General features: G+C 35.7%; 3 protein-coding genes across 3 annotated transcripts; 1 reads left to right on the forward strand and 2 right to left on the reverse strand.

Moving 5' to 3' along the window:
• Positions 1–462: 462 nt before the first annotated feature.
• Positions 463–20,806, reverse strand: LOC135845421 (RNA-binding protein 12). The gene is made up of 4 exons (XM_065363952.1): positions 20,622–20,806; positions 20,246–20,427; positions 4,595–4,759; positions 463–4,470 (listed from the first exon to the last, which is right to left on the reverse strand). Exons 3-4 carry the CDS (start codon positions 4,735–4,737, stop codon positions 1,074–1,076), a joined length of 3,540 nt encoding a protein of 1,179 aa, XP_065220024.1. The 5' UTR covers positions 4,738–4,759; positions 20,246–20,427; positions 20,622–20,806; the 3' UTR covers positions 463–1,073.
• Positions 20,807–21,734: 928 nt separating this feature from the next.
• On the reverse strand, positions 21,735–23,200 carry RpS5a (ribosomal protein S5a). The gene is made up of 6 exons (XM_065363958.1): positions 23,044–23,200; positions 22,609–22,757; positions 22,312–22,521; positions 22,110–22,238; positions 21,940–22,038; positions 21,735–21,861 (listed from the first exon to the last, which is right to left on the reverse strand). The coding sequence occupies exons 2-6, from the start codon at positions 22,747–22,749 to the stop codon at positions 21,793–21,795; spliced, it is 648 nt and encodes a 215-aa protein (XP_065220030.1). The 5' UTR covers positions 22,750–22,757; positions 23,044–23,200; the 3' UTR covers positions 21,735–21,792.
• A 98-nt stretch (positions 23,201–23,298) lies between these two features.
• On the forward strand, positions 23,299–24,631 carry LOC135845423 (neuralized-like protein 2). The gene is made up of 2 exons (XM_065363954.1): positions 23,299–24,236; positions 24,315–24,631. Exons 1-2 carry the CDS (start codon positions 23,558–23,560, stop codon positions 24,434–24,436), a joined length of 801 nt encoding a protein of 266 aa, XP_065220026.1. The 5' UTR covers positions 23,299–23,557; the 3' UTR covers positions 24,437–24,631.
• Positions 24,632–26,194: the final 1,563 nt, after the last annotated feature.

Below are 26,194 nucleotides of genomic sequence, written 5' to 3' on the forward strand. Positions count from 1 at the left end.
ACAATCAGGCATTTGGCAAAATCACGATCTTGACTTTCTTGAGGCTGAGGCCCGAAGTTGGTTAAACCCTAAAGTTGAAGAATTCAGCTCAAGCTCAGATATTTTTCCAAGTTGAAATATTTTTTGAAGATGGAATACGGCGAAAAAATGAATTATAATCGTATAATTTCACTTCAAAAAACTTTCGAATTCTCGTTACTTTATCATGGACCATGAAAATCTCCCCAAACTTTAGATAAAGTTGAGTATATTGAGCATGAGCTCAGTCTTGATTTATCTACTTAATCTGGTGGATAGAAGTGATTATTTTCCATGTTTCCACTTTAAAGGTTCAAAATATGTCAACTCTTATCAAGATCTACTGAACTGAAGTACCTAAAATGTACATTACGAGTCACTGAAACAATTTTTTAAATAAAATTCTTACTGAACAACACACCGGCAAAGAAATACTACAAAGAATTGAACATCAACAGAAAATGCGCTATATTTAGGCATTAGATAGTTACAAATTTGTAAAAAAAAATTCTGCAAACGATTCGTTTGCTCATTGAACTTTTTTATCACATCATTACAAAGGACAAAATATTTTCGAGATAGTAAAAACTAAAAAAGTTTGAAGATCTCGCGGATATGTACATATATGCATTTCAATTTGTACAAAATTGACCGAGTTTAATTTCTTTCATACGCTCGACGATTCAACATCTTTACAAATGTCATTACAAAATAAATAAGTGTTGTAAGAAATGCACGAATAAAAAAATGACAAGATATACAATAAGCTGCTGTACAAAAATAACAAACAATAGGTATACCTACAATCAAACTACATCAAAAAATTGAAGAATTCTCGCCTTATTTAACAAACATTTCAGTTAAGTAGTCAGTCTCAGTGTTGACATTGAATGCTACTTGCTCTTTCATAAATAAATAAATTACCTATCGTCTAAAATAAATTAAGTTTTGAAGTTTACAAAATAGTACAAATATAGACAATTACATAGCTATCAACAATACATACACGAACAAATTTACAACCTGTAAGAATTACCTTACAGTAGATTCTAAGCTTATACCAAACGAACGTAAATACGCCGTCCAAAAATAAGTTGGCCATCGAGATATCGAGTAGCCTTTTGAGCTTCGTAAGGACTACTAAGGCATACTCTAGCGTCACCGGTAGCCAACCCTCTATCGTTGAATCGTCGTATCACGTGTTCCCTTTGTACGTCGAATTCGCTAAATAATTCTAGTATATCTTCGACTTCGGCTTTAAAAGGGACATTTTCTAAAGAAACAACGCAGCCTGGTTTTCCAAAATTATCCGGTCCTGGTGGTCGTGCATGGGGCGGAGGTCCTCTAGGTGAATAAAATCTTGGTGCTGGACCTCCTCCGTAAGCAGGCGCCGGAAATCTAGGCGCGTAAGGTTTCGGATTAGGAGGAGGCAAATTATTATTGGGACGAGGATCGGAAGGTTCTGCTTCTTCTACTTCCGGTAACTGATTAGTGATCACTTTTAATACTTCTTCTTTAGGAACTATCTTTAATGTAACCGCTTTATACTTCATTTTGCCGTTATTTTTTTTCTCAACCGCTTCCGCTGCCTGTTCTGGGTTAGCGAATTCGCAAAATGAATCACCCGTTTGTTTATAATTCGTATCGAACATGATATGTATTTGAGACGGTATTATCTTTAAATCGGAGAAGAAATTAACAATATCGAGATCGGTGACCGGATAAGGTAGGTTTTTCATCAGTATGCAATTGGATTTCGATTCTGATGGGCTTTGAGGTTCGTGTCGTTCGTCGGTTTCACATGGTTTATTGAATTCGTTAGAGCTAACTTTATCACTGGTTTCTTCATTCTGCCCATTATCGACGTCTAAATTATCGTCGCAAGTTTGGTAATCGGCTCTAGCGACGAGGAAATCTTCTTCCGAAACGGGTTCTAATTTCACGCGGCTGTCGCAAACCAAAATTTTATTCCTATCGGCGAGAATACTTTTCACCGTCGCGCTGTCGGCGAATTTAACGTAAGCTACTAAAGCATCCTTCTTTCCATCTTTCATCAGTATCAAATCGTCGGCTGGATTTGTAAACGCAAACGCGTCGAGTAAATCTTGCTTTTGGGCGCGTTTCGGAATGAAACTAACTTTCAGATGTTGTTGATCGGTCAATGCGACCACACGATCTTCGGCTGATTCCCACATAGCTGGATCCATATCGGAAACAGAGACACGAAACGATCGTAAAAATTTACCGCTGTATTTTAGAGCTTGTAATTTATCGTTGAAATTCAAGAATTTAACGAACGCTTTCCTAGAGCTATCGTCTTTATTGCACACCTGTAATTTGATGGATGATTCGTACATACGTAATGGAGAAAAGAATGTCTTTATATCGTCGATGACTACATCCAACGGCAAATTTTCAACTAGAGCGCAAACGCTTCCGGGATAAGCGGACGCTGATGTGGAATTATAACTAGGTTTACGATCAAACTCGTCGTTCGTTTTCGTTTCATCCGAGTCGGAAAAATTTCTTCTATGATACGTTCGACGATTACTCGAAGTATCTTCGTAAGCGTCGTTCCTGTTAGTACGGTACGAATAACTACTGTTATTGTCGTAAGAAGAGAAGCGATTGTTTCTTCGATCGCCGTTGTAATTATCGTTGTGATAAGTTCGCGACTTGGAATCGCCATCGTCGTAGTAAGAAGGGTAGTTACTCGATCTCGAACTATTCGTCGACGTAGGTCTTTTGAAATGATCGTAATTGCCATCGTCGTAATTAGTACTTCTTTCAGTCTTCGTTTCATCGTTGTTATCCAGTCTCGGCATTTTATGCGACGGTGGTCCGCGACGTTCGTTACTGTAGTCTCGCGAATGCGCTGTTTTCAACGACTGATTACTCGATTCGTTGTTGTTGACCGTAGGTTGAACGGCGGCAGCTTGTTGATAAGGATTGTAAAACGCCGCCGGTGGCATAGGCATCGGCGTAGCTTGATTAGCACCAGCCGTCGGTACGTAAGGTTGAGCCACAGGGACCGGTGTTCCGGTACCGGTTGCAGCGGTCGCAGTCGGATACCCGATGAACGGATACATAGTCGGTGGCGCTGGGAACCCGGCTCCGAAGGGGAATCGCGCAGAATACATTCCGTACGGTGGCATCACTGGTGGATAAGGCGTACCGGTTGACGATTTGTTTTCGTTATTCGTCGACGAAGCTTCCGACGAAGATGTGGTAACTTTTTTCTCTGGTTCGGTGGTGGCCGAGCTATTATTACTGGTCGTTTGCGATGCCATCCAAGATGATATCATCGGTGGTAAAGGAACGCTGTTCATCCAACTTTTGGACGCATCCGACGTAGGTTCTGATTTTATTTTCGTTGCAACGTTTCCGCTGAAATTTGACGGTTTTTCGAGCGACGATTCGCTAGCGCTAGCGCCAGCTTTGGTCTTGGCTAAAATACGAGCTACGATGCTGGAAACAGTATCACTGTCTACGGATGGCGGCTCGCTCGTTTTAGCATCGTTAACGGACGATGCTTTCGATAAAGTCGACTCATTTTTTGGTTGTTGATGTTGTTGTTGGTGTTGTTGTTGGTGTTGTTGTTGTTGCGATGACGGTGGTTTCAATTCGCTAACGCTGGCCGGTTTACTTTTGCCATCGGAATTTTTCCTATGACCGTTTCTGTCTTTATCGTCGTGCATCGGCGACCTATCTTTTTTATCGTGCGTTCTTCGTTTATTGTCTCCTCGAGATTTGTAGATATTTTCTATATCGCGATTTCTTCTCTCTCTACTTCTGCTGCGTTTTTTATACCGATCTCGGCTACGACTTCGCTCTTTACTGCGACTTCGATCGCGACGTCTTCTAGAATCCCTGGATTTGCCGCCGCCGCTTCCACCGTATCGATACCTGTCACGATATCGTCTATCTCGAGATCGTGATCTAGATCGACTACGCGAATGCGATCTGCTCTTACTAACCGATTTAGATCTCGATCTGGAAATACTTCGCGATCGCGTTTTACCGCCGTCCGTTTTCGTCGTAGACGATGATTTACCGCTGTTTTTCGTCGTCGAGGCTGCGCTGCTGGTTTTCGACGATTCGGTTTGCGAGCTCGATTTAATATCTTTCAAATCCGCGCTGGTCGGCGGAGCGGGTATCGTAACCGATGAAGAGGCGTTCACAGAAGCCGCTATGACCGGCTGCAAAGACGACAAATTAGGCAAAACCGACGACATTCCGGATAATACGTTCGGTAGCATGGATAGAGGAGATGCGCCGAATGAGGTGGCTGCCGCCATCGACTGCATTAAATTTTGCAGCGTCAGCGCTTGCTGTCGGGCTAATTCGATTACTTTTTGCATCTCTGTCCGCGAACTAAGCAGCAACTTTACTTTGGCTTCTTTGATGTTGCCTCCGTCCATCAACATAGCTTGCCGAGCATCTTCGTCCGATCTGCCGTGAACAAATTAAAAAACAAAAATCATCAGATTAGCCGATCTAGAGGTTACAGGTGTACGAATAAAATCGAAATTTACGGTCTTTTGGACCGTATCCTCGCACCGGTCAGCACACTTACCCGAATGCTATAAATGCGTCTCCATTTTCACCGCCAACTATGTGCACACCGCCATCGGGTATCGTGAGATTTTGGAAAAACTGTCGAATATCAGCAGCATTCGCATTCCAAGGCAGATTCTGAAGTCGAATTATTATACTCATGTTTACCTACGTACGACAGGGTCTGAAATCAATCGATTGACTCGTTTTTTAAAAATGCAGCGACATATAGCGAATAGTGAAATAAGTTATAGACACACATACGAATAGCTTATTATCAGTATACTATGCTTAACAAAAGATCTTTGCAAAAAAATGTTCCGGCTATAAATGTATACAAATCTGCGGTAATTTTATCACATTCACTGCCCATTTCAACATGAACTGCAGGTGCAGACTACTTGTCTGAATGTCTGCTACGTATATAGGTAATTTACCAGTACCTACTTGAATTACGATATATTAGAAAGGGACGAGGGGAAAGAGGGAAGCACGAAAAAATGTACTTATACTAGAAAAAGAGCTATGGAGCTAGTACACTTCATACTCTGACTGAATACAACGAAAATTTTCCGAATTGAAAATAAAAATCTTCCACGTTAAAAAATTTGAAAAAATTACTGAAAATGGTTGAAGGCAATGTGCAGATATTTGCTTCTGTCTACCACTCATTTCCGCTGCGGAGAGTTTCGACCAATTCGGCGCTGCGGAGACTTTCATTTTGAGTTGAAAGTCACTCATAAAAGTTTTTAGTTCCAGAGGTGCCTCCCCTTCCCTCCCTGGAGTAGAGATATGGTTATGAATTCTAAAACAGCTGTGTAATTTTCAACAAATAAAAATCGTGGTTCTTTAGCTTTAGCATCTAGTTAACCAATTTAGGAGAACAAATGGCGCAGTTCCAAAAGATAGCATTCAAGATTCTATGTCGACCTAGCCCAAGGCCATTGTCATCAAAATCCAAACCCACTTTTAGGATTTTACGCGGTTGAAAATTTGCAAATCGCTTTAGCTCAAGTTGAAATTGTATTTTGAAAATGATATCATATGGTACGAGCTAACAATATGTCAAAATGAAAATAAAATCATAATTTTAGCAAGATTTTTGGCAGGACATTTTTCAAACACTTAAGGACTTCTTTTCTCGAGCGACAGGGCGGTCAAAATTTCACTCTCTAATTTTTCGCTTCTTCGATGCCTGCGGGGGTATTTCGTGATTTTTTAGGAGGGGTGAATGTGTTGAGAATACCTTTATTATTTGAATTTATAGCGAGCACGGCATTTTGTAAACGCTTTATAACTTACTTATTTCTTTGTTTACAAGGAAACCCCTTGAGGTGTCACATTTCGATATGATTTTTGGAAAGAGCATAGTCTAAAACCCCTAAAACCAAATTTTCAGCTGCTCAAGTTCATTTTTCGATTTTTGACGAATTTTTGAAAATTCAAAATTGACTGTTTTTGGCGATTTATATTTTTTTAAAAAAAAGTACGTACTTGATCAATAAAAATGGTCAAAATAAGTCCCAAAACTATTAATAATTACCCAAATCCAAATTTCACCATTTCCTGCCATTCTGGAGCCTCCAGCGCGATTTGTCCATTTCTCCAGAATTTTCAATTTGCTCCAGAAGGCGTGAATATGCAGTTGGGCAGCTAAAAATCGAGTTGTGTATTATACTCGACCTGTTTAACGAGTTTATCTACATTTGAGTCGATTTTGGGAGGGACACCTCAAGATTGGTTTTTTGAGGTGTCACTCTAGCTCCAAAACGGCTGGAGATGGTAGAATTTGCGCTCCGGGGGTTAGTGCTTGAAGAAATACAGAGATTCGTGCAAATTTCAAAAATTTCCTCACAAACGGTTATCGTTTGATTTTTTTGATTTTTTAACTTTGAAAAAAGCTGGTCAAAAAACCACTCTTGAGGTGTCACTTCCAAAATCGGCTCAAATGTAGATAAACTCGTTAGCAGGTCGAGTTAAATACACAACTCTATTTTTCTGGAGCAAATTCAAAATTCTGGAGAAATTCAAAAATCGTGCTGGAGGCTCCAGAATGGCTGGAAATGGTGAAATTAGGATTTTGGGGGGTTAGTTTTGCACAAAATACAGCGCTTCGCGTAAATTTCGAAAATTTCCACACAAACGGGAAACTTTTGATTTTTTAATTTTGACAAAAGCTGGTCAAAAGCCACTTTTGAGGTGTCACCATCAAAATCGGCTCAAAATGTTGATTTTCTAATACGAAAAGTTGGAGAGAGGGGTAAAAACTCGATTTTTAGCTGCCTAACTTCATATTCACGCCTTCTGGAGCAAATTCAAAATTTTGGAGAAATTGAAAAATCGCGCTGGAGGCTCCAGAATGGCTGGAAATGGTGAAATTTGGATTTGGGTAATTATTATTAGTTTTGGGACTTATTTGGACCATTTTTATTGATCAAGTACGTACTTTTTAAAAAAATATATATAAATCGCCAAAAAAAGTCAATTTTGAATTTTCAAAAATTCGCCAAAAATCGAAAAACGAACTTGGGCTGCTGAAAATTTGGTTTTAAGGGTTTTAGACTATGCTCTTTCCAAAAATCACGGTCCCGTTCAAATCGGAGAGTGACACCTCGAGAGGTTCCCTTGTTAGAATAATTGTCTAAAAATGAACAAAATTTTATAGGTAAATTTTTCGGATTTCCAATGTTTTTGGATATTTTCATTTTTTTAGGGAGGTACGTAATTAGTTTTTCGTTTTTTAAATTTTTGAACTTCTTTTAAGCGTTTTTCATGATAATTTTTCAAACTTTTTCAAAGCATTTTTTCCAAAAAAAAAAAAAAAATTTATAACAGAGGAAAGGAATATTTTTAGAAAATTGTAAAACATTCAATTACCTAAACTGAAAAGTTGACAAATTTTAAATTTGGATTTTCTAGTTGGCAAATTGGGAATTTCGCGATGATTTGTACATATTTCTACAAAAGGGAACATACGAGTTCAAAAGTGTTTGATGTTCGATTGAAAAAAAATAGGCCTTTTTGATAAAAAGCAGCACAAAAACAGAACTTGCAAGATTAGCACGCCTGGATATCTGAGAATACGAAGGTGCCAATTTTACAGACGACCTTGAGAGGTCAGTCAGACGGGTCAATGACCTCACGAAACCAAGCAGTAATACAGACGACCTTGAGAGTCCAGACAGAAATATAGGCGACCTTGTGAAGCTAGACAGGTAAGTCAGTGACCTTGAGAAACCAGACATACGGGTCAATGACCTTATGAGGTCGGGCAGCAATACAGGCAACTTTGAGAAGCCAGACAGACAGACAGTCGACCTTGGAAAGCTTTACAGCCCTCAGAGGCCTCAGAACAATAATATAATAATGAGTCGAATAAAAAAGTACCTAATATTTTATCAATCATTTCTCGCTTAATTTACAAATATGTTCAATTCCGAAAAACTGAATGGAAACAATCTGAAAGCGGCGAAATCGGCTACTCGTCTCGTCTTGAAAAGGTTGAAGTTTGAGTTTTGATGTGACTGATAGAAATTTATTGAGTCACGTCGTCGGTGGTTCTTCAAGTTGAGCTCTTCAAAAATTGGTGGAAATCAAATTACCAATCGACTAAAGCAATTTTGGTAGGTATTTTCCAATTTCTATCGAAGAAAAAGCAAGTACTCATCGAAAAATTCGAACTGTGTTTCTTTCAAAAATCTAAACTGAATGAACTTTAAAATCGATTGACCTACTTTTTTTATTCGAAATGACAAAAATTTCGTCCAAGAAACAAACCTAACACTCGTTGATAATCACTTTCCATTCCGTAGTTGCAAAGTAAACAGTTTTTGAAAAATACTCCTTACTCGCTCAGGGTGTCCACGAATTTCTGGAAATGATTTTCCCTGACTTTTCCAGGTTTTCCAAACACTAAATTACCCCTCCTTTGCACTAACAAAATTACGATTTTTAATACATTCGGTTCCCAGCCCGAACTGAGCGAAATTACCCAAGCGACGCGAGGGAAATTTTTTCCAAAATACGTAAATACAATAAAACGACTAGAACACTTTCGAAAAATTCCCTGACTGTCGAAGGGAAATTGCTTGAAATTTCTGAAATTCCCTGACTTTTCCAGGTTTGTGGACACCCAGTCGCTTCGCAGGTATGGCTTTGAAAATGAATAAAGTTCGATGTAATTTAGGAAGCTCTATAATGAAAAAAAAAAAAAAAAGTTTCACACTTATTAGGACCATAATATACTAAATCAGGATGAAAGCAGGATTTCGGAAAGGACATTTTTTAAAAAGTCATCAATTCAAGCCAAAATTTTTGGATTTTGTAGTCAGAATGTTCCCCAAAGAGAATTGAAAAAAAATCTCAACACCAAAATTCTGCGAAAAGAGAATCAGTTCCTAAATGATAAATAATATTAGTATGTACAAAAGTTTGATCGAAGAAATGAAAAAAAAAACATAACTTTATTAGCAACTTTGGCAACAAAAAAATTGTCAATCTAGACTGAAGACAGTAAGTTTTATAAATTGACAAATTTTGTCAAAAAACGGGATTTTTTAGACAGCTAAAGAAGAAATCAATATACTTTTTGAATGTTTTTGGAGACTGGAGACAAAGCAAGAATATCTTGGAAATTTTGCCGAAAATTATTGCTTTTTGTAAGTTTTGGCAAGGAAGCAGTACTTTTTGGCTATTTGGGGAAAAAAATAGGCTTTTCGACAACTTTGTCGAACAATACATCTTTTGACAACTATTTCCAAAAATTGGATTTTTCGAGAACTTTTGGTAAAAAGTGAGACTTTTTGACAATTTTTGCAAAAATGGGAATTTCTGACGATTTTTGCAAAAAAAAAAAAGATTTTTATTCGACAATTATTCAAAACAAACGATGACAAGAATCGATCATTTTTGAATGTTTTGGCATTAAAATCTAATTTTTTTTTAGCAATTTTAGCAAAAATGAGACAGTAGCATACCGACCAATTGTTCCAAATTTTCTGCGGCAATTATTACATTTCTGGATCCCAAGAATTCAGTTTCATATTCAATTGGGCTAACATAGTGGACGACTAAAAATATACATTTGCACGATAATCTTACAATAAAACCATGTTTGCGGTGTTTTAAGTAAGGTATAATACTATTTTGTGGCATACAAATTGATTTCAATTTTTTACCATTTGCGACGGTGATATGTACTAAAAATGATTGTGCTTTTCGAGGTAGTTTCCAAACCGCCATGTCATATCAACGCAAAAAAACTGGACAAATCAACAGCAGGAGTACAGATGCCAATAACGTGGATATTTTCTTCACTATTCTGCAGGAAAACGAAGTAACAGCGCTGAATTGCCATTTCGATAAACCAGGTTGCCATGGAATGTCAGCAACATTGAAGGAAGTGCAGTTATCGTATGTTATGCGATGTGACCATTTTACTGGTATGCTTCAAATTTAATGAAGAGCGAAACTCGTGGTAGGTTCGACATAACACAACGATCATCATTCATCATTCAATTAAGTATATTTCGGTCATTTTTTTGTATAAGAATGTTCAAATAGATGCACTAAGCATCGACTTACCTATACTTTCATTCATGTTGAGACCATTTCACTTTTTCTAGGTATTGTGTTAAAGTAGATAGTATACTTAGATTAGATAAATGCAACGTTTGTCGCCTATTGTAACTCGTTTTTTTAAAAAGATTTACCGCCCCCCCCTCAAATGATTAATTATTTGAGAAGGGACTGTTTTTTCAAAAACCTGAAGTAATCACGCATAGACTCCAAGTAGACGCTGTAAAAATGGTAAACATTTTTTCTCACAATTTTTAAATAAAAATATGTATCAAAAATATAAAGATTCGGAAAAACTTCGGTCAGAAATTGAAATTTTTGACAATCAACAACTTTTTAATGTTTCTGAATTTGCAAAGAATTCCATTCTGAATACATATACCGTAAACTGGGGTAACATTGAAATCGCGGGGTAACATTGAAGGGTGCGGTTTTTCATCACGTTATGCTCCATGGCGGTGGAACTATGAAGTATGGAACAATTCTGACACTGGGAATGGATAGAGTACACTTTGGCAGTTATTTTTCCTATTTTATCATTTTCAACTGGTGGTTCCAACACCAGTGAAAAAGCAAGTGAAAAAAAGTAGTGTTTTAATTGATTTTAATTAACATGAAAAGCTCGGTGTCTGGAATTTTGAATTTTCAAATAATGAGATAAATTAGTGCATTTGTTCATGTGCCAAAGTTCTTCCCCGAGGAGTAAAAAAATAATATTCAAACTGGGGTAACTTTGAAAGCTATAAAAAAATCATGAAATTTCAGTAAAATTGTCCAAAAATGCATGAATTTGCTTGAAAACTTGTTAAAAACTATGTGAAAACTTGAAAAACAGCTCTAAAATCATTGAAAAATCATAAAATTTGGTCAAATTGACAAAAATCCATGAAAAATGCCTGAAAACTAGAAAAATTTCAAATCGTCATTTTGGAGCACTCTTTCATAAATTCAATTGTGAATATGGATTATTTTGTAAGTGCTTGATGCGTATAAAGTGACCAAGAAGTGAATATTCACGTTTTTTATGATTTTTGACCTTGAGCGAAGCACATTTCAAGGGGCCTTCAATGTTACCCCAAACGCTGGGTAACTTTGAAGGGCACTTCTTTTGGCTCTTGCGCTTGACAGGAAAAAGGTAGGCAACTTCTGTAACCGCCAAAACGTAGTGCTGACATAGCTTTATCAAAAGCACCACACACATTTCCCCTACCTCCGCCATTCATACCTCTAAACATAAAAAATGTTGAAAAATCCTTCAATGTTACCCCAGTTTACGGTACATATAAAAGGAAAACGTTATTTTATAGTACGCAACAAAAAAAGAGACATTTTTCAAGCCCCCTGGGGTCTTCATCTCAAAGGAAATATATCAAAAATTGTTCATCAATTTTCACACGCCATCTTTATCAAAATATGTTGAGCATATTGTGTAGATTGATGTATTATTTGTACATATCAATTTTCAAAAGTTGAAGCTATGACTTTCGCTAGGAGGGAAGGAAAGGAAGGGAGAATTTTTTCGAGTCGGAGTAAAACATCACAAAATTGTACCTATTCAAGTTTTTTAAATTTTAAACCAACGTAGCTCGTAGGTACGGTATCTAAACCTATCGGTAATTATTAAGCTCTTAATTTTGGTTTGATATTTCGATATTTTCCGAAGTATGTACATAACTACATATTGTATTTTTAGCTCGTTAGTTGAGAAATAAACAAGATTTGTAATTGTAGCGAGATGACTCAATTCCGTCTGATATTAAGTCTTGCAATATTTTCGGTAATCGTATCATCAGTAAAATTATCACAGAGAAAATATTAAATACGAGTATATTCATTTACTCAATTTCCAACTACATAGATGAAAATGTGTAAACAGCTCTCCTCTGGCGCGGATAACCTACGCATAGGTAGGTAGAGGTACAGAAAATTGCTGCCTTTAGCAGTGTTGTCAGTTTAAAACAGGACTGTATGTTTAAAACGTCGAGAAAAAAACAGACAGTATTTAAAACAAAATTCTGTTTAAATTTTTTTTTTTTTGTTTTAAACTCTAATTTCCTAAAAAAAATTACGTTTTTTTTTCATTTCTCGTTGAAAAAGTAAGTATTGAAATTGAAGGAACTGAATTTTTAAATTTTCATTCTTTTTCCTATACTTTTTTTTGAAGGCAAATTTTGTGTTTTGATTTCAATTTTTTAATATTCTTTGAGCCTTATAGCTATTTTATGACGTCGCACCTTAAAAATTGATGACTGGATAGCGTATGAAAAATTGAATCCAAAGCAAACGAATTTGCGTTAAAAACGTGTTCAAAACACATTTTAAACATGTTTAAAACGCATGAGGATCCAGCAGTTTAAAACCCTGTTTTAAACAAAAAAAAAACGTTTGTTTTGTCTTTTTTTTTCAACACTGAGTGTTGAAAAAATCACAAAATATATACCTACTTTTTTTCTAAATAAAGATTAGAAAAAAGTTATAATGAGTAAGTGTGAGTAAGTTAATAATAATTGTACGTGGTCGAAGACTGCAATATTTCTCACAGCCATAGCTTATTCTGAAACCTGTTCGTTGATTCCCATCCGCTACCTACTTACCTATAATATACCTAATATACCTATCACAGAATCCCTTTTCGTTCATCAATCATCAATTTCGTATTTCTTTGAACACTCTACGGACGAGCCAATATTTTCTGTACCAGTTACAAACACCTTTTCCATCATAAATTCCGGCTTACATTTTGTGGTTTTAAACTGTCCAAAAGCTAAAGCCATTGAATAAAACTCGATGAACAAGCAGTAAACCTCGGTATCGTGGTAGCTTTTCGCTTTATTGTTATCCTCATAGGTATTATGACATGCCTCTGAGGATGAGTTTCTTCACTGCGATTATTCATGGTTATTGATTAGCTTCGAAGAAAAATATTCTCCCATCAGTAGAAAATTACGTAGGTATTAAGAACAACATTTAAAGATGCTTTCGATGAAATGGTAACGGAGATGTTCTTCTTCCTCTCTTTCGGATCGTGAGAACTAATTCGCTTGTGTGTAGGTTGTAGGTGTAATGCATCCCAGCGTTACGATATGCACGTTAGAATATTATTGGAAAGCTCGTGAAAAATATTAAAAAGGTAAGAACATCCGTACGATATGGACAATTTTTGCGCAAATAAAACAGCTGAAAAGATGAGTCTTGGCGTGAAGCTTACGTAAGTGAGAACCCCACGTATCCATTAGACTATGTAGATGCACGAAGTGCCACAGCAGTCACTCATTGTTGAAAAATTTAAACAGCTTTGGTTGTTCGTAAAAACTGTATTTTTAGGGTGAATAGGTACAAGTTTCAGAAGACGTGGAATGAAAAATAACTCTTTATGCTCACAAGAAAAAATCACGGAGGCTCGTTCCATGAATTTAATATGTACTTCTTCGTGATGAAATGTACAGTCTCTGAATTTTCTAACTTAATCACGGTAGATTGATGAAATGATGATCAACTACCATGGTTCGACAAGTATTGCAAAAATGTATCAAGTAACTTTCTCTTAGGTATACATTCATCAGACACAAAGATATTAGCTGTGAACTATTTCTTCAAAAATGAAAGATTACAAATAGTGGAAAACAATCCATATTATTTTCTTCTTGTAAAATCGCGGAAATTAAAAAAAAAATGAATTTTCATTTCATTTGTGTTATTTACTTTTTAAGTTCATTAAGTAAAAAGGAGTACAACCCTCTTCTAAATTGGGGATGAAAGGGTGTTCCTGGGTAAAATAGGTCTCAGGTTTTTGAAATTTTGATGAAATAAGTTGGGGTAAAAAAAAAAAATACCCCACACCCTTTGCCCACAATGGAGAAAATACGCGTTTTTCGGGTAGAAATCGTACCGAGTTTTGAATAAAAAAATTTAGAGTTCGCCCAAACTATAAATGCAGGAGAAGACATGAGTTATGTAATCAACCTGAATCAAGTACTGGCAGGAGAAGGGTATTTAGATTTAGGTTTAGATCAAGTATTTTTCTCATGTCAAGTTAGGCATGTCGACCGGATACGAGAAAAAAAAGCAACTTGAATGTTTTCAAAATGTTTTGGCTCCTCGGGGGTGGGGGGGAGGGGTAATAACAAGAGAAAATTTGAAACCGCCATAGGATATCTCCGAACTTAATTCCAGTAAACAAAATTTTTTTTCTTTCAAAAATATATCTGCGTGAGTACTATTTGGTGTTTTTTCAATTTTTTCCTTGAAAAACTCAAAAAACACTAAAAAAATATGATATTTGTGTCATCGCTACCAAAAAAAAGCGACAAGTACAGTGAGTGATGTAGTTTTTAAATTTTACATGTGGCCTTCCAAAAACAATATAAAGCCAACCAACTTCTTTAAAAGCCAATTTTGGGGCCATAGGACATAGGGACTCCCTCCCCCAATTTTGGTACGACAGAAGATTGAGGAAATGGGTGTCGTTATCATACGAATCGAACTCGCTGAACACTAATACGACGTTAAGATTTGCAATTGAGCCCTCCTAAGGAACACATTGAAGGAGAGGAATGCCCAAAAATTGAATTTTTAGTGAAACATGCGTCGTTTTGTAGCACTAAGTATATATGCTATGATCAGGAAGTTGCATGGCATAAATAGCACAACGCTGAAGCATTTTTCACAAAAAATTCAATTTTTGGAGAACCCAACGCCTCGAATGTGACCTTCAGAAGGGTTCGACTGTAAATATAACTTCATATTCCTGTTCAGTGGGATTCTTCACAAATATTTCGCATTAATGATCCAAATACAGAGAAAGATAAATCATCATCCCTAAACCTGAAGAAATATTTTGGAACGCACGTGGTGCCAATTTTTTCTATCATTATTGCCAACTATGAAAAAAATCAAAAAAAATTCAAATTTTCGACGACTTTTTGAAAACTAAAATGTTGGCATCACTGCGTTCCAAAATATTTCCTCTGTTTCAGCAATGATATCTTTCAATATTTTGCCGTCATTAATGCGAAACATTTGCAAAGAAAAAATTTTCAAAACATCAACTAATCCACAAATAAACGATTTGCAAATTTTACAATCGCTCAGTAGAACCCTAAAAGTGGTCTTGGATTTTGACTGCAATAGCACAGATAGACGCATGAATCTCAAATACATTCATTTGGGACTGGACCATTTCTCTCAAAACAAATCGGGTACACGGTTTTTTCGAAAATTCCTCATCTTTGATGAGGGCCCAGATCTTCTCTTTAGGGACACTTCTGGAGCTAGCATTTTTTCTGTATAACTTTCAATTCTGCTAAATTTGATTTTCACCAAAAAGAACCCTTGACCATCGTGATAGTTACGAGTTACTAGTTGTAAAGTAATAGAATTCAAGGAAACCGTGATTAAGAAATTGCATGTCGTTAATAGAGCTATAATGAAGCATTTTTCAAAAAAAAAAAAAAAAATGTTGAGTAACCCCTCAATGTGACTTTTAGGAGGGCCCAACTGTAAATCTAACTTCATATTCAAGTTCAGCGGGTTCGATTCATACATATTACCAATCTTCTTTCATCCTAAAATTGGGGGGGGGGGATGCCTATGGGCCCAAAATTGGGTTTTCAAAAAGATGTTTCGTTATCTATTGCTTTTGGAGCTTCCCATGGAAAATTGCAGAATTGTATCATTGGCAGTATCGCTTTTTTTGGTGGTGCCGTGACACAAAAAAAACATTTTGTAAGGGACATTTTTCACTCCGAATATTTACTCCAGCAGTCCATCTTGCTACGTATGCAGAATAGGGCGCTAGTGCCCCTTGAGTCTCTTTTTTAGGCAAATTTAGCACAAAAATTCTTGAAGAAGCGTCAAATCGAAGGCCCAATAAATTTCACATCAATATCACACAGAGGAGTTCGTTCCTTGTCCATAAAAAAGTTGACGAAAACTATTTGAATTTCAAAGTCACACCCCTTTACAATTAGGAGTAAAAATGAATTGTTGCAAAATAATTCAAGTGACCTTGTGACCTATTAAAATAGGTTAACATTTCGCGAGAAATCCAAATGTAACGACAAAAATGTTTTTTCAGACATGTTAGAAGAATTTTCAGCCCAAAATTAAGGGTCGTATTCATAAACCTAACTTAGGGATCACGTTGGCTAAGTGGTGAATTTTGAAACAATTTTTCCAGGCGTGATTGAATTTTTGAAATTTTATTTCTTATTAAAATTAAGAGATTGGACTCCGAAGTATCGATTTATAATTTTAAAAATATGAAATTTTTATTCATTCGTGAGAAAAATTGAATCAAAATTCACCATTTAGCCAAGTGTCCCTTAAGTAACGTCTATGAATTTGATTTTCAGGACTTCTGAAAAAGGATGCCTTGTAACCTACTAGTTTACCTACTTGTGGATATATTTCATTAATTATTTCTGATGAAATTACAAAGCATTTTAAATAATTTCGATCTATTTTGATACTTAAGCCACGTATCTCTTCTTCGATAGTTGCCAAAAATCATATAAATTTAAAGCTGAAATTTTTCAAAACTGCTCAAAAAAGTTCTGATTTTCTACATTACAAAAATTTCAACCTCAAAAGATGTTTTCGAGAAAATTTTTGAATCTCTCGCAAAATTCCAACTCATTTGGATTGATTGCAAGGACACTTTTGATTGATTCTTCGGCAGTTCATTTTTACTCGAAAGTGGAGGGGGCACAACTTTGAAATTCAACTCCTTTCCCTTGTGCGAACCGTTTTTCGCCAATTTTGGTTCAATAGATGTGGAATGAACTCGTTTATGCTACGGATATGAAATTTTTTGAACCCCTGATTTGACGAAAATCACACTTCGATTAACACTGGCTTTGGGTTGGGAGGCTGATATTTGAAGTACAGATTCAACAGATATTTTCAAAAAACATTCGAATAAAAGTAAATTACAACCAAACCTTCGTAAATCGTTAGTAAACTCATGCCATCACTTCAAACTGAATTAAAATTGAAAATTTACGAATAGAAATAAAGGTGACGTTGCGAAGACAAAATTGTTTAAACACAATACATATACATTACCTGATTATTGGTATTTAGGTAGCTAGATACGAGTAGTGCTTTCATGGCAGACGATTAAACGGAGAATCGCGAAAAGCAGCGAATACGAAAACCAATAACTGGTACGTTGGAAAATGCAATGCGATGAAATTCGTCCAGATTTGGTTACAAGCAGATAATTTTCTTCGCTGATATCGCAGTAGGTAATAGGTATGTAACATTTTTTTCTTTATTATGTATTTGCTTCGTTTGTAAACAGATGTGTACGTGAAGTACCGCATGTACCCATAGTCTCATACGGTTTGCTGATGATTACAGTCTTTTGTTTTCGATGGACATCTTTTGAAGAAATATCTCGGCGAAGGTAAGAAATTCGAATAAGAATACGTCCGAACTTGGGCCCAGTAAAATGAATATTTACGTAAGAGTCTAATGCAAAAATTTCCCATGTCTGTTTTCCAACAATACCATTAGGACGAGGTATGAAATAGGTATGTATCTTCGCTGGCAAAATAACTCAAACCCTACAGAAATGGTTTCACAACAACGACGCAGATGGATATTCGCACCGATAAAATTTTCATGTTCAAACAAATCTAGCTAGATACAAAAATACTCCACCAGTCAAAATTTTGAAAGCTGAATTGAATAAATTTCAAATTTTGGAAAATTTGAAATGCAATTTGAGGTCAAGGTGAAAAAATGACAAAATATAGACCAAGTACACTGAAAATCTAAAATTCTGTAACTTTACGTAACATAAGTACACTTGACTTTAGATTCGAATTATAGGAGGTTTTAGAGTCGGTTGGGAAAATACTGATACTGAATCCTGTAGAGGAAATTCCCACAAAATTTTATTCACTCGGGTTGAAAAGCTAAAAAGCAAATTCGAGTATACTTGTATAATTAATTTTAGTTTTCTACCTTGATTAAGTGAAATTTCATATTTTTTTCTCGACTTATGCCCCAATTTGATTTTCAAAAAAATTTTCAAAGTTCCATAAATGATAGTTTTTGTTTGAATATGAAACTTTTGACGGTTTGAATATCTCTTTTGTGAGCTCTCATTCAATGAACATGCAGGAAACCCCATAGTTCACTGTAGATATATTCGCAATCTCATTCGTGTTTCAAAAATAAAATCGTACAAGTAGTTTTACAAAATACTCCTTCGATATGGTGAAAAAAAAGTTCAACATTTCAATATAATTGAATCAAATGAACTAAGTTCTGTTAATTTTTTTTTTTTAGTATTTGGTAAACTTGTCAGAGAAAAAATTCCATCGGTACATTTTCTAAGCATTCAATCAAATTGAGAGTAAGGAAATGGGGGTGCTCAAAAAATGACTTGTACTTCATGCTTAAAATTCAAAAAAGTAATGTTTTTTCATGAAAAAAATATTTTTAACTTTGATTTTTTATTTTTTCAAATACTAAGATAGAGTACTCCCTCAATCGAATTAAAAACATTCATTCAACGTGCCATTGAATATGAATATTCATATTTTTCACATCCACGTAATATGAAATCAACAAAAATATTATTTATGTTGTAATGCTTCATAGCTTTCGTCATCCCTCAGGTTCACATGAACAAGCATGTCGAAATTTTTTTATAAGTTTAACTCAGTTTGTCATGTTATTCCAATGTTGCTCTACTATAGCAAAATATCGCGATAATACCACGATAACATTATTGAAACATTTTCTCGAGATGACCTCTGCGTTTTTCCTTTCAATTCATCAATTTCAGTAATTTTGAGAAGAAAGCAATCAGGAATAATCAACTCAAAAGTTGGGCAAGCAGCGAAGGTCAATAAGTTTGCACAAAAATCTCCCTATAAATAATATTCGTTACCATTAAGGACAAAAGAAACATAAAAGTATTCCAAAAATTCCCAAGAGCAGATATATGATTTCAAAGTACATAAATCAACTGTCAAGTTGAAAAAATATTCGATGAACTTCGGTGATCAAATTCATTTCTTCCATCTATTTTTTTGTTTTTTTTTTTCACATTAAATTGAAATTGAGATTTGATTTGTCATTCTGGAGCAGCTTCAACACTAACAAATAACGATTTTACTTCGTCAAAGGTTAACGAACAAGTAAGATAAATGCATGCAAACGAAACTGAAAAAATGATATTCGTGAAGTTGTTGTTTCGGTATTATTCTGTCATAAAGCATCAGAGTAGCGAATTGAAGACAATGCCAATAGTGTATTGATTTTCCCAAGCAAGATGGCAAGCCATTTAGTCATTCAGCCATGCTAGAGTCGTTTTTTTTATACACTGCCCAATGGTAGGATTGAAGAATTTAATTAATCACCAAAAGTAGTGGCCATTAGTTCAGTTCACAAAATTAGTAATTTAATGACGATGTCAATCGTTTGGCACCAAGTTCAACTTATCTGCAGATTTACCAAATATACTGCTCATTATCGAATAAATCGTTGAACCAAAATAGTTTCATTCTTACGAAAAACGATAGCATCACTTCGATTAAGATCGAAATCTTTAGAAAACATCATAAAATCTAAACAAACATTCAGTGTAAACAAGTAACACAAATCAAATTTTACTCGTGTTAAGATATCAGTGATATGCAGAAAGTTTCCCTCCCTTCTTGGTAGCATTCAACGATACGTCATTATTCATCAATTGAATAGGTCATAATCAACGTCAGATACTTAAATGAAAAAGCAGCATCATCTTAAACTGCTTCTCAGCCGAATCTTCTTCAACTTCGGTAGACATTCAGAAAACGATGCATAATACTTTCTACCTAATAACAATACTAGAGGCACAAAACTAGAATGTCTCGTGACAACAGAACATTAATAATAAAACCTGCAATCGAGGTAAAAATCATTTCCACTTCAGATTGCAAGTTACGTTAGTATAATACGGTATCATAGCCAATTAAAGTTCTTCAGCTCACTTCAACAACCGGACCGAGATTTTGTATACATTAACGCCGCAACATTTCATTGCAAAATCAGAGTAACTTATTAGATGATAAAATTTTGTAAGCTTCCACGTTACCTTTACTATTTTTATATCCACTGCACAACTACATTGAAGACCGAAAGAATATCAAGAATAAAATTAATAAAAGAATAACATTCGAATTATCAGTGACGGTTGATTAAATACACCAGAACTGAAACAAATTTAACCACTTATTGTTATCAATCGTAAATCCAGTAAACCTGATAGCCTGATACCTGCAACACAGTAAAACAGAAACTGTTATAATCATTTCAGAATAAAAGTGAATTATAAATAAGACAAAGCGCTTGAGAGATTAACTCAGGTGAAATAACGATAATTAGGGGGAAAAAAGTTACTCTCAAGGCTCAAGATTAAGGGATAATGGTAATCTGCCTAACGAAGAGAAATGCTGACGTATTACACTTACGTTTAAGTAAAAGAAATGATCACAAGCTTCGCCGAGTATCAAACGAACGTACACAAACGTTAATGTTAAATTATCAATGCAATATTAAAGAAAAAAACTCAAATTGTAATTAAATTAAACGAAAGAAACACAAAAGAATAATTATTTTTCAAAGTTATCTAATAACAACAGCAATCAAAATGGCGTTGAAAAAAACATCACGTTGTCAAATTCTTCACCGTGTGCTGTGTTGCCAAGTTGGAAATTGAACCGTCACGCTTGCGAGTCACGTCACGAGTCTCTCACATTGCACCATCCAGTTGACCGGAACTAGTATTTGAACTCCTTGAAAGTTGAAATTCTTGAAAAATGAAAACTTGAAAATCGCGAATCGCGAAAAAAAAAACACAAAAACACTATGATTATTGATTTTTGATCCACTTGAGAATTATGATCAAAATTGAATTGATTAATAAATTAATTTCTATCAATTTTCACTATAAAACAATGCTTTCTTTCAGTTTCAACTGTTTCGCAAATCTTTGATCATCAAGTAATTGTGAACAGAGTTCCAAGATGTACGTTGCATGCGAAGTCCGAATAATTTGCCCAATACTAGAAATGAAAAATATATTCAATAACTTTTCAAGTTTTCCAAGCACCTAAACCGTGGATCAAAATACTCGATAAAGATCTAGATCTTAGAAGTGAAATTTTCGTGTTCATCACACTAATACCGGAACATGAATAAAATTGATTGAAAAATAACATTAAAAACAAGAATTTAAATAAAAATTAAATTTTTTCTTACAAGACAGTCAGAATTTGAAAATGAAACATGTTTAATAAATGTGTAATGACCAATGAATCGAAATTTAAGTTCAAATTTTGGTTGCCACCAACTCTGACGTCAGTCAAACGCGAAAGGCCAAATATTTTCATTTTAGCCATAAATCTACTTAAATCTGAACTGAATTAGTCATCTCAAGAAAACCATCTAAACGCTGATAAAGCTCTCAAGTGTCCACAACTCTTCATCATTACTACATTTCAATTAGCGAACATCATTACGATAAAATAACCTCAACATTTCAAGTATCCTGTTCATCTTTTCATCGATTAAATAAACACGACTTCACCATTAATAAACGGATCTGTTTATTAAATTTAATTAAAATATCATTAAAAAAAATTAACGGTTAGATTTAGCCACACGCTCCAATTCGTCCTTCTTCTTGATAGCGTAAGAGTTGGATGAACCCTGCAACATACGAATGCACAATTGTCAGCAAAATTTATATACCATGCAAAGATAAATCACTCGATCATATTACTATACCTTAGCAGCATTCATCAATTCATCGGCCAAACACTCAGCGATCGTTTTAATATTCCTGAATGCAGCTTCTCGAGCTCCAGTACACAATAACCAGATAGCCTGCAACAAAATTACACTCAAACATTCTATTCAACACCTCAGCTGGGTAGCTATACACAATTCATCATTACTTGATTAACTCTTCGAAGAGGAGATACGTCGACAGCTTGTCTTCTGACAGTACCGGCGCGACCGATTCTAGTGGAGTCTTCTCGTGGTCCGGAATTAATGATAGCTGTTACCAAAACTTGTAAGGGATTCTAACACAGAAACACACGTATTATTAATACAGATGACGATACGAAAGAATCAAGAACTGAAAAATTTACGTACTTCGCCGGTCAACAGGTGAATGATTTCGAAAGCGTGTTTAACAATTCGAACAGCCATCAATTTTTTTGCGTTATTACGCCCGTGCATCATCAATGAATTGGTTAATCGTTCCACAATAGGGCATTGGGCTTTTCTAAAACGTTTCGCCGCATAACGTCCAGCAGAGTGGGGTAAATACTTCGCATACTTTTCTTTAACGGCAATGTAATCCTGAAGCATAATAAGAGGTGTCAAGTATCTTAGTACGTAGCTTCATAACATAAATCAGTAATAACACACTAGGGTAATGTTACATACTTCCAAAGACATGTCGGAAATTTGAACGTCGTCGCAACTCCATCTGCCGAATAATTTTATTTCTGGCAATTCCGGTACTATTGCCGAAGGAGCATCGAACGTTGTTCCTCCAGCTTCGGTATCCCAGTTTTCATCACCCATGATTGGTTCTGCAGGCATAAACGGATAACAATTACACACGTACACAACTCGAGTATATTAACATTAGATTTACTAAGCAAGTGTTCAATTTTTATCAAATTTTATAACGTTTTAGATCGAATAATTCTGTAGTCTGAGTAAATCGGAACCGCAGCTTGTCACTGATAATCGGTTCCACGAGCGACACAACATAAACACTAGAATTTCATGAAAACTTATGGCCGGATACTATCATTAACAACGCTAGAGGATTACGTTCAATTAATTATCTACAATTTAATACAAAATACTTACTTTTTGAAAGTAATTTTTTCCAAAATCACGAGATGACACGCGGTGAAACTAAAAGATCTCCCTTTTTTTTTCTCACAGACACGCAAAACTTGAAATTTTTTTACGATTCAACTTCAGGATTGTGCAACGTGTGGTCGACTACTCGGCCAGCACCAGTCACGTTTTTGAAATTTTTTCAACGTTTTTGTAATTACTCGTAAATTACTGTAAAATACAAAAATTGAAGGTAAATTGATAACTTTGATAACAAAATCAAAATAAACACAAAATTTGCAAAATATTTTTGAAAAATTTCAATTCGGAGTCGGTTTTTGATGCTGTATTTCTAATTTCGTCGAGAAAAAATGATCATTCAGACATATAGAATGTATTTTACTCTTACCGCAGCTGAAACTTTTCACGCAAACGTATCACAATAATATTCGCTCTGATTATTGATATTTTGATACCTGCCGGTTTGCTCTCTAAGAAAATTTCATTTCATTATCATTTTACGCGATGAAATGAGTCATTAATGGTCGGACCAGAGGAAACTTTTTACAAATTCCATCCTTACCATGGCGACCATATCGTATTATCTGAGAACAACTCGGTCGCCTATCGCACCGAAGGATTCGACGACGGTGTTGTCTTCAGTGAAAAACAGCTCCAACCGGGTGAACTATTTGTCATCGAAATTGAACAAAATCAAAGCCGTCGTCGAGCCAGCTATCTCAGATTGGGACTGACACAGCTCAATCCTACGGAATGCGCATCACGTAAAATAGAATTACCGAAACAAGCGGTGCCAGATTTAATAATGAGACTGGAAGAGAGTTCGTGGGTCTACGCTCTCGATGACTTATTACCGAGAAAAAGAGAGATCCCGTGGCCGTTCGTAAAAGGAGAATACAACGTTGATATTTCCGATCAATATATAGAAACATGTCGCGGAAGATACTTGAGATCGAGTCTTAGGAACACTCCTTTTATTAAAAACACACCGAAAACGATGCGAAATGTTGAAGTCGGTTACAAGATTGGAGTCGTTTACATTCCTAGTAATGATAATATTGCCGATTTATTTTTTCTATTCAACGGAGACCTGTTTGGACCATACGCATTGGAAATTCCGTACAAAGAAACTCCGCTCTATGCTGTCGTCGATGTTTATGGCCGAACTCAGAAAGTCAGAATTTTACAAATCCAAGCGGGTATATATTTTTCTACGAATAGTATTTATCTGGTAATTTTCCGAACAAATGAGTAATATTTTGATTTTGCTTCAACAGAGCCATCTCTCAAGCATCTATGTCGAATGACAATTCGTAAAACTTGCGATATGAAGCTATTGAACAATTACACCTTACCTAAGCCGATCAAGAACTACTTGAATTCGTCGTGGATGCTTTGAATACGTATATTCGTATACAGAAGTTGACTCATTTTCATACGTCGTCGTTGATTATTTCATGTTGAGCGAGTTCAATTTGTATAACAACTTCGAAGATATCATTATTTTTTAATATTTTTCATCTAATCGCGAATCTATTGTATAAATAATCACAATTTGTTATATTTCAGAATGAAAATCGTTTACTTTCAACAATAGTATTGTTTCCTTGTAAAGAGATTCCCAAAAAATATGCAATACAAAACATCGATATGGTTAACTGTAACGCAAGCTTGGAATAAAACACTCGTCGAAATCATCCACACTTATTCGGAAAAATTTCTGATTTCTTTTTCGCCACAGGACGCCATTTGTCTCAACATATTCTTATTCTGAGTCTTTTGCAATTGTATGGTTTTAATTTGAACTTGATGTAGTTTCTTGAGCTGATTTTCCAAGTCTTCTATTTTCCAATTTTGTTCTTTGACCTGATTTTCTAAATCTTCGATTTTCCAATTTTGTCCAACGATCAGATGGATAAGTTTATCGTGATCTATTGTTTTTTTACGTAAATATTTGGCGTTTTTCTTGAGTTCTTGAGTCTCGACTTTGAGCTCTTGAGCTTCGCATTTTAATTCTTGCGTTTCGACTTGAAGAGATCGCATTTGCAGTTTCGTTTCTTGATTGTCGGTTTTTATGTTAATCACGAAAGGTCTGATTTCTTGATTGATGACATTTTCGATCATATTCAACGAGGCTGTTACTTGATTGACATTTCGTTCGACCAACATTACATTTTTATCGCACTTCAACATACCCATTTGCAAATCGATGATTTCTCTTTGGAAGTAAATGTTGGATTTGTAATCTTCGAAATGAAATTTTTCGCTGCACGGCGTCTCCGGGTTTATTCGCATATCGTGTTTACGTCTGTCGTTTCTACTATCGTAGCGCTGACTGGTATCATTATCTTCTATAACTTCTTCGATGATAGCGTGCCCGGTGTCGATTTCCGGCTGGGTTTCTTCTTCGTAGAATTCAAAAATGTACGTAGTTGTGTTATTACAATCGCCCTGTTCTAGCGGAGCTGTTTGGTTTTCAATATCGGTGGAAGTTTGCGTCTTTTCGCCCAATTCGGTCAATGAATTTTCACCTTCGGCGATCGGAGGGTTATCGAAATTCGAGAATATTTGCAACGTGTTTTTAGACGCTTCGACATCGGGATCGAGTTGTTCGTCAACGGAGGTGGCTATCTCTTCCGGGCAGTCTTCGTTTAAAATGGCTAAAGGCCGTTTACGTTTGGGAGGAGGAGGTTTAGCAGCCGCGTTAACGTAACACGGGATATTATATCTGTCGAGTAAGAATTTTGGTATTTTATGCCTTTCGCGTAATAATTCTTGAGGAATTTCGATAATATGTTCCGTAGCATGTGGCTGCTGGTTTGTTGCTACAACGCCGCCGTTACCACCAGCTCCTCCGGCGCCACCACCGTAGGTTAGAGCGTTATTGATGTTATTATGCTGTACTTTGACTTTACACATAAGTTTACGTTTCCGGGTACCGTTGACGTTTTTAATCGGTATCAATGTGATCTCATTTTGACGAACTTCCGTCTGATCTTTAGATACGTTATCGTGATGGTAATTAGCCAAAGACCATTCTTCTGCGAAATTATTGGCCGGAGCGTTCGTTACGATTCGTATAGGTTCGTCGTTCGGGCATTCGTTGTTATCGGTGACAAATTCGTCGTCGCTAATATCGCTCATAAATCTCTTGGTT

The sequence above is a fragment of the Planococcus citri genome, chromosome 4 (genome assembly GCF_950023065.1).
Source record: "Planococcus citri chromosome 4, ihPlaCitr1.1, whole genome shotgun sequence".
Classification (NCBI taxonomy): Eukaryota; Metazoa; Arthropoda; class Insecta; order Hemiptera; family Pseudococcidae; genus Planococcus; species Planococcus citri.

Excerpts from the sequence above, each read along its gene's own strand:
- LOC135845421 (XM_065363952.1), bottom strand. The coding sequence starts at position 4,737 with ATGAGTATAATAATTCGACTTCAGAATCTGCCTTGGAATGCGAATGCT. Across the intron at positions 4,471-4,594 it reads GACGCATTTATAGCATTCGG|ATCGGACGAAGATGCTCGGC; the intron begins GTAAGTGTGCTG and ends TGTTCACGGCAG.
- RpS5a (XM_065363958.1), bottom strand. The coding sequence starts at position 22,749 with ATGGGTGATGAAAACTGGGATACCGAAGCTGGAGGAACAACGTTCGAT. Across the intron at positions 22,039-22,109 it reads CTCTTCGAAGAGTTAATCAA|GCTATCTGGTTATTGTGTAC; the intron begins GTAATGATGAAT and ends ATTTTGTTGCAG. Across the intron at positions 21,862-21,939 it reads AATTGATGAATGCTGCTAAG|GGTTCATCCAACTCTTACGC; the intron begins GTATAGTAATAT and ends CGTATGTTGCAG.
- LOC135845423 (XM_065363954.1), top strand. The coding sequence starts at position 23,558 with ATGGTCGGACCAGAGGAAACTTTTTACAAATTCCATCCTTACCATGGC. Across the intron at positions 24,237-24,314 it reads AATTTTACAAATCCAAGCGG|AGCCATCTCTCAAGCATCTA; the intron begins GTATATATTTTT and ends TTGCTTCAACAG.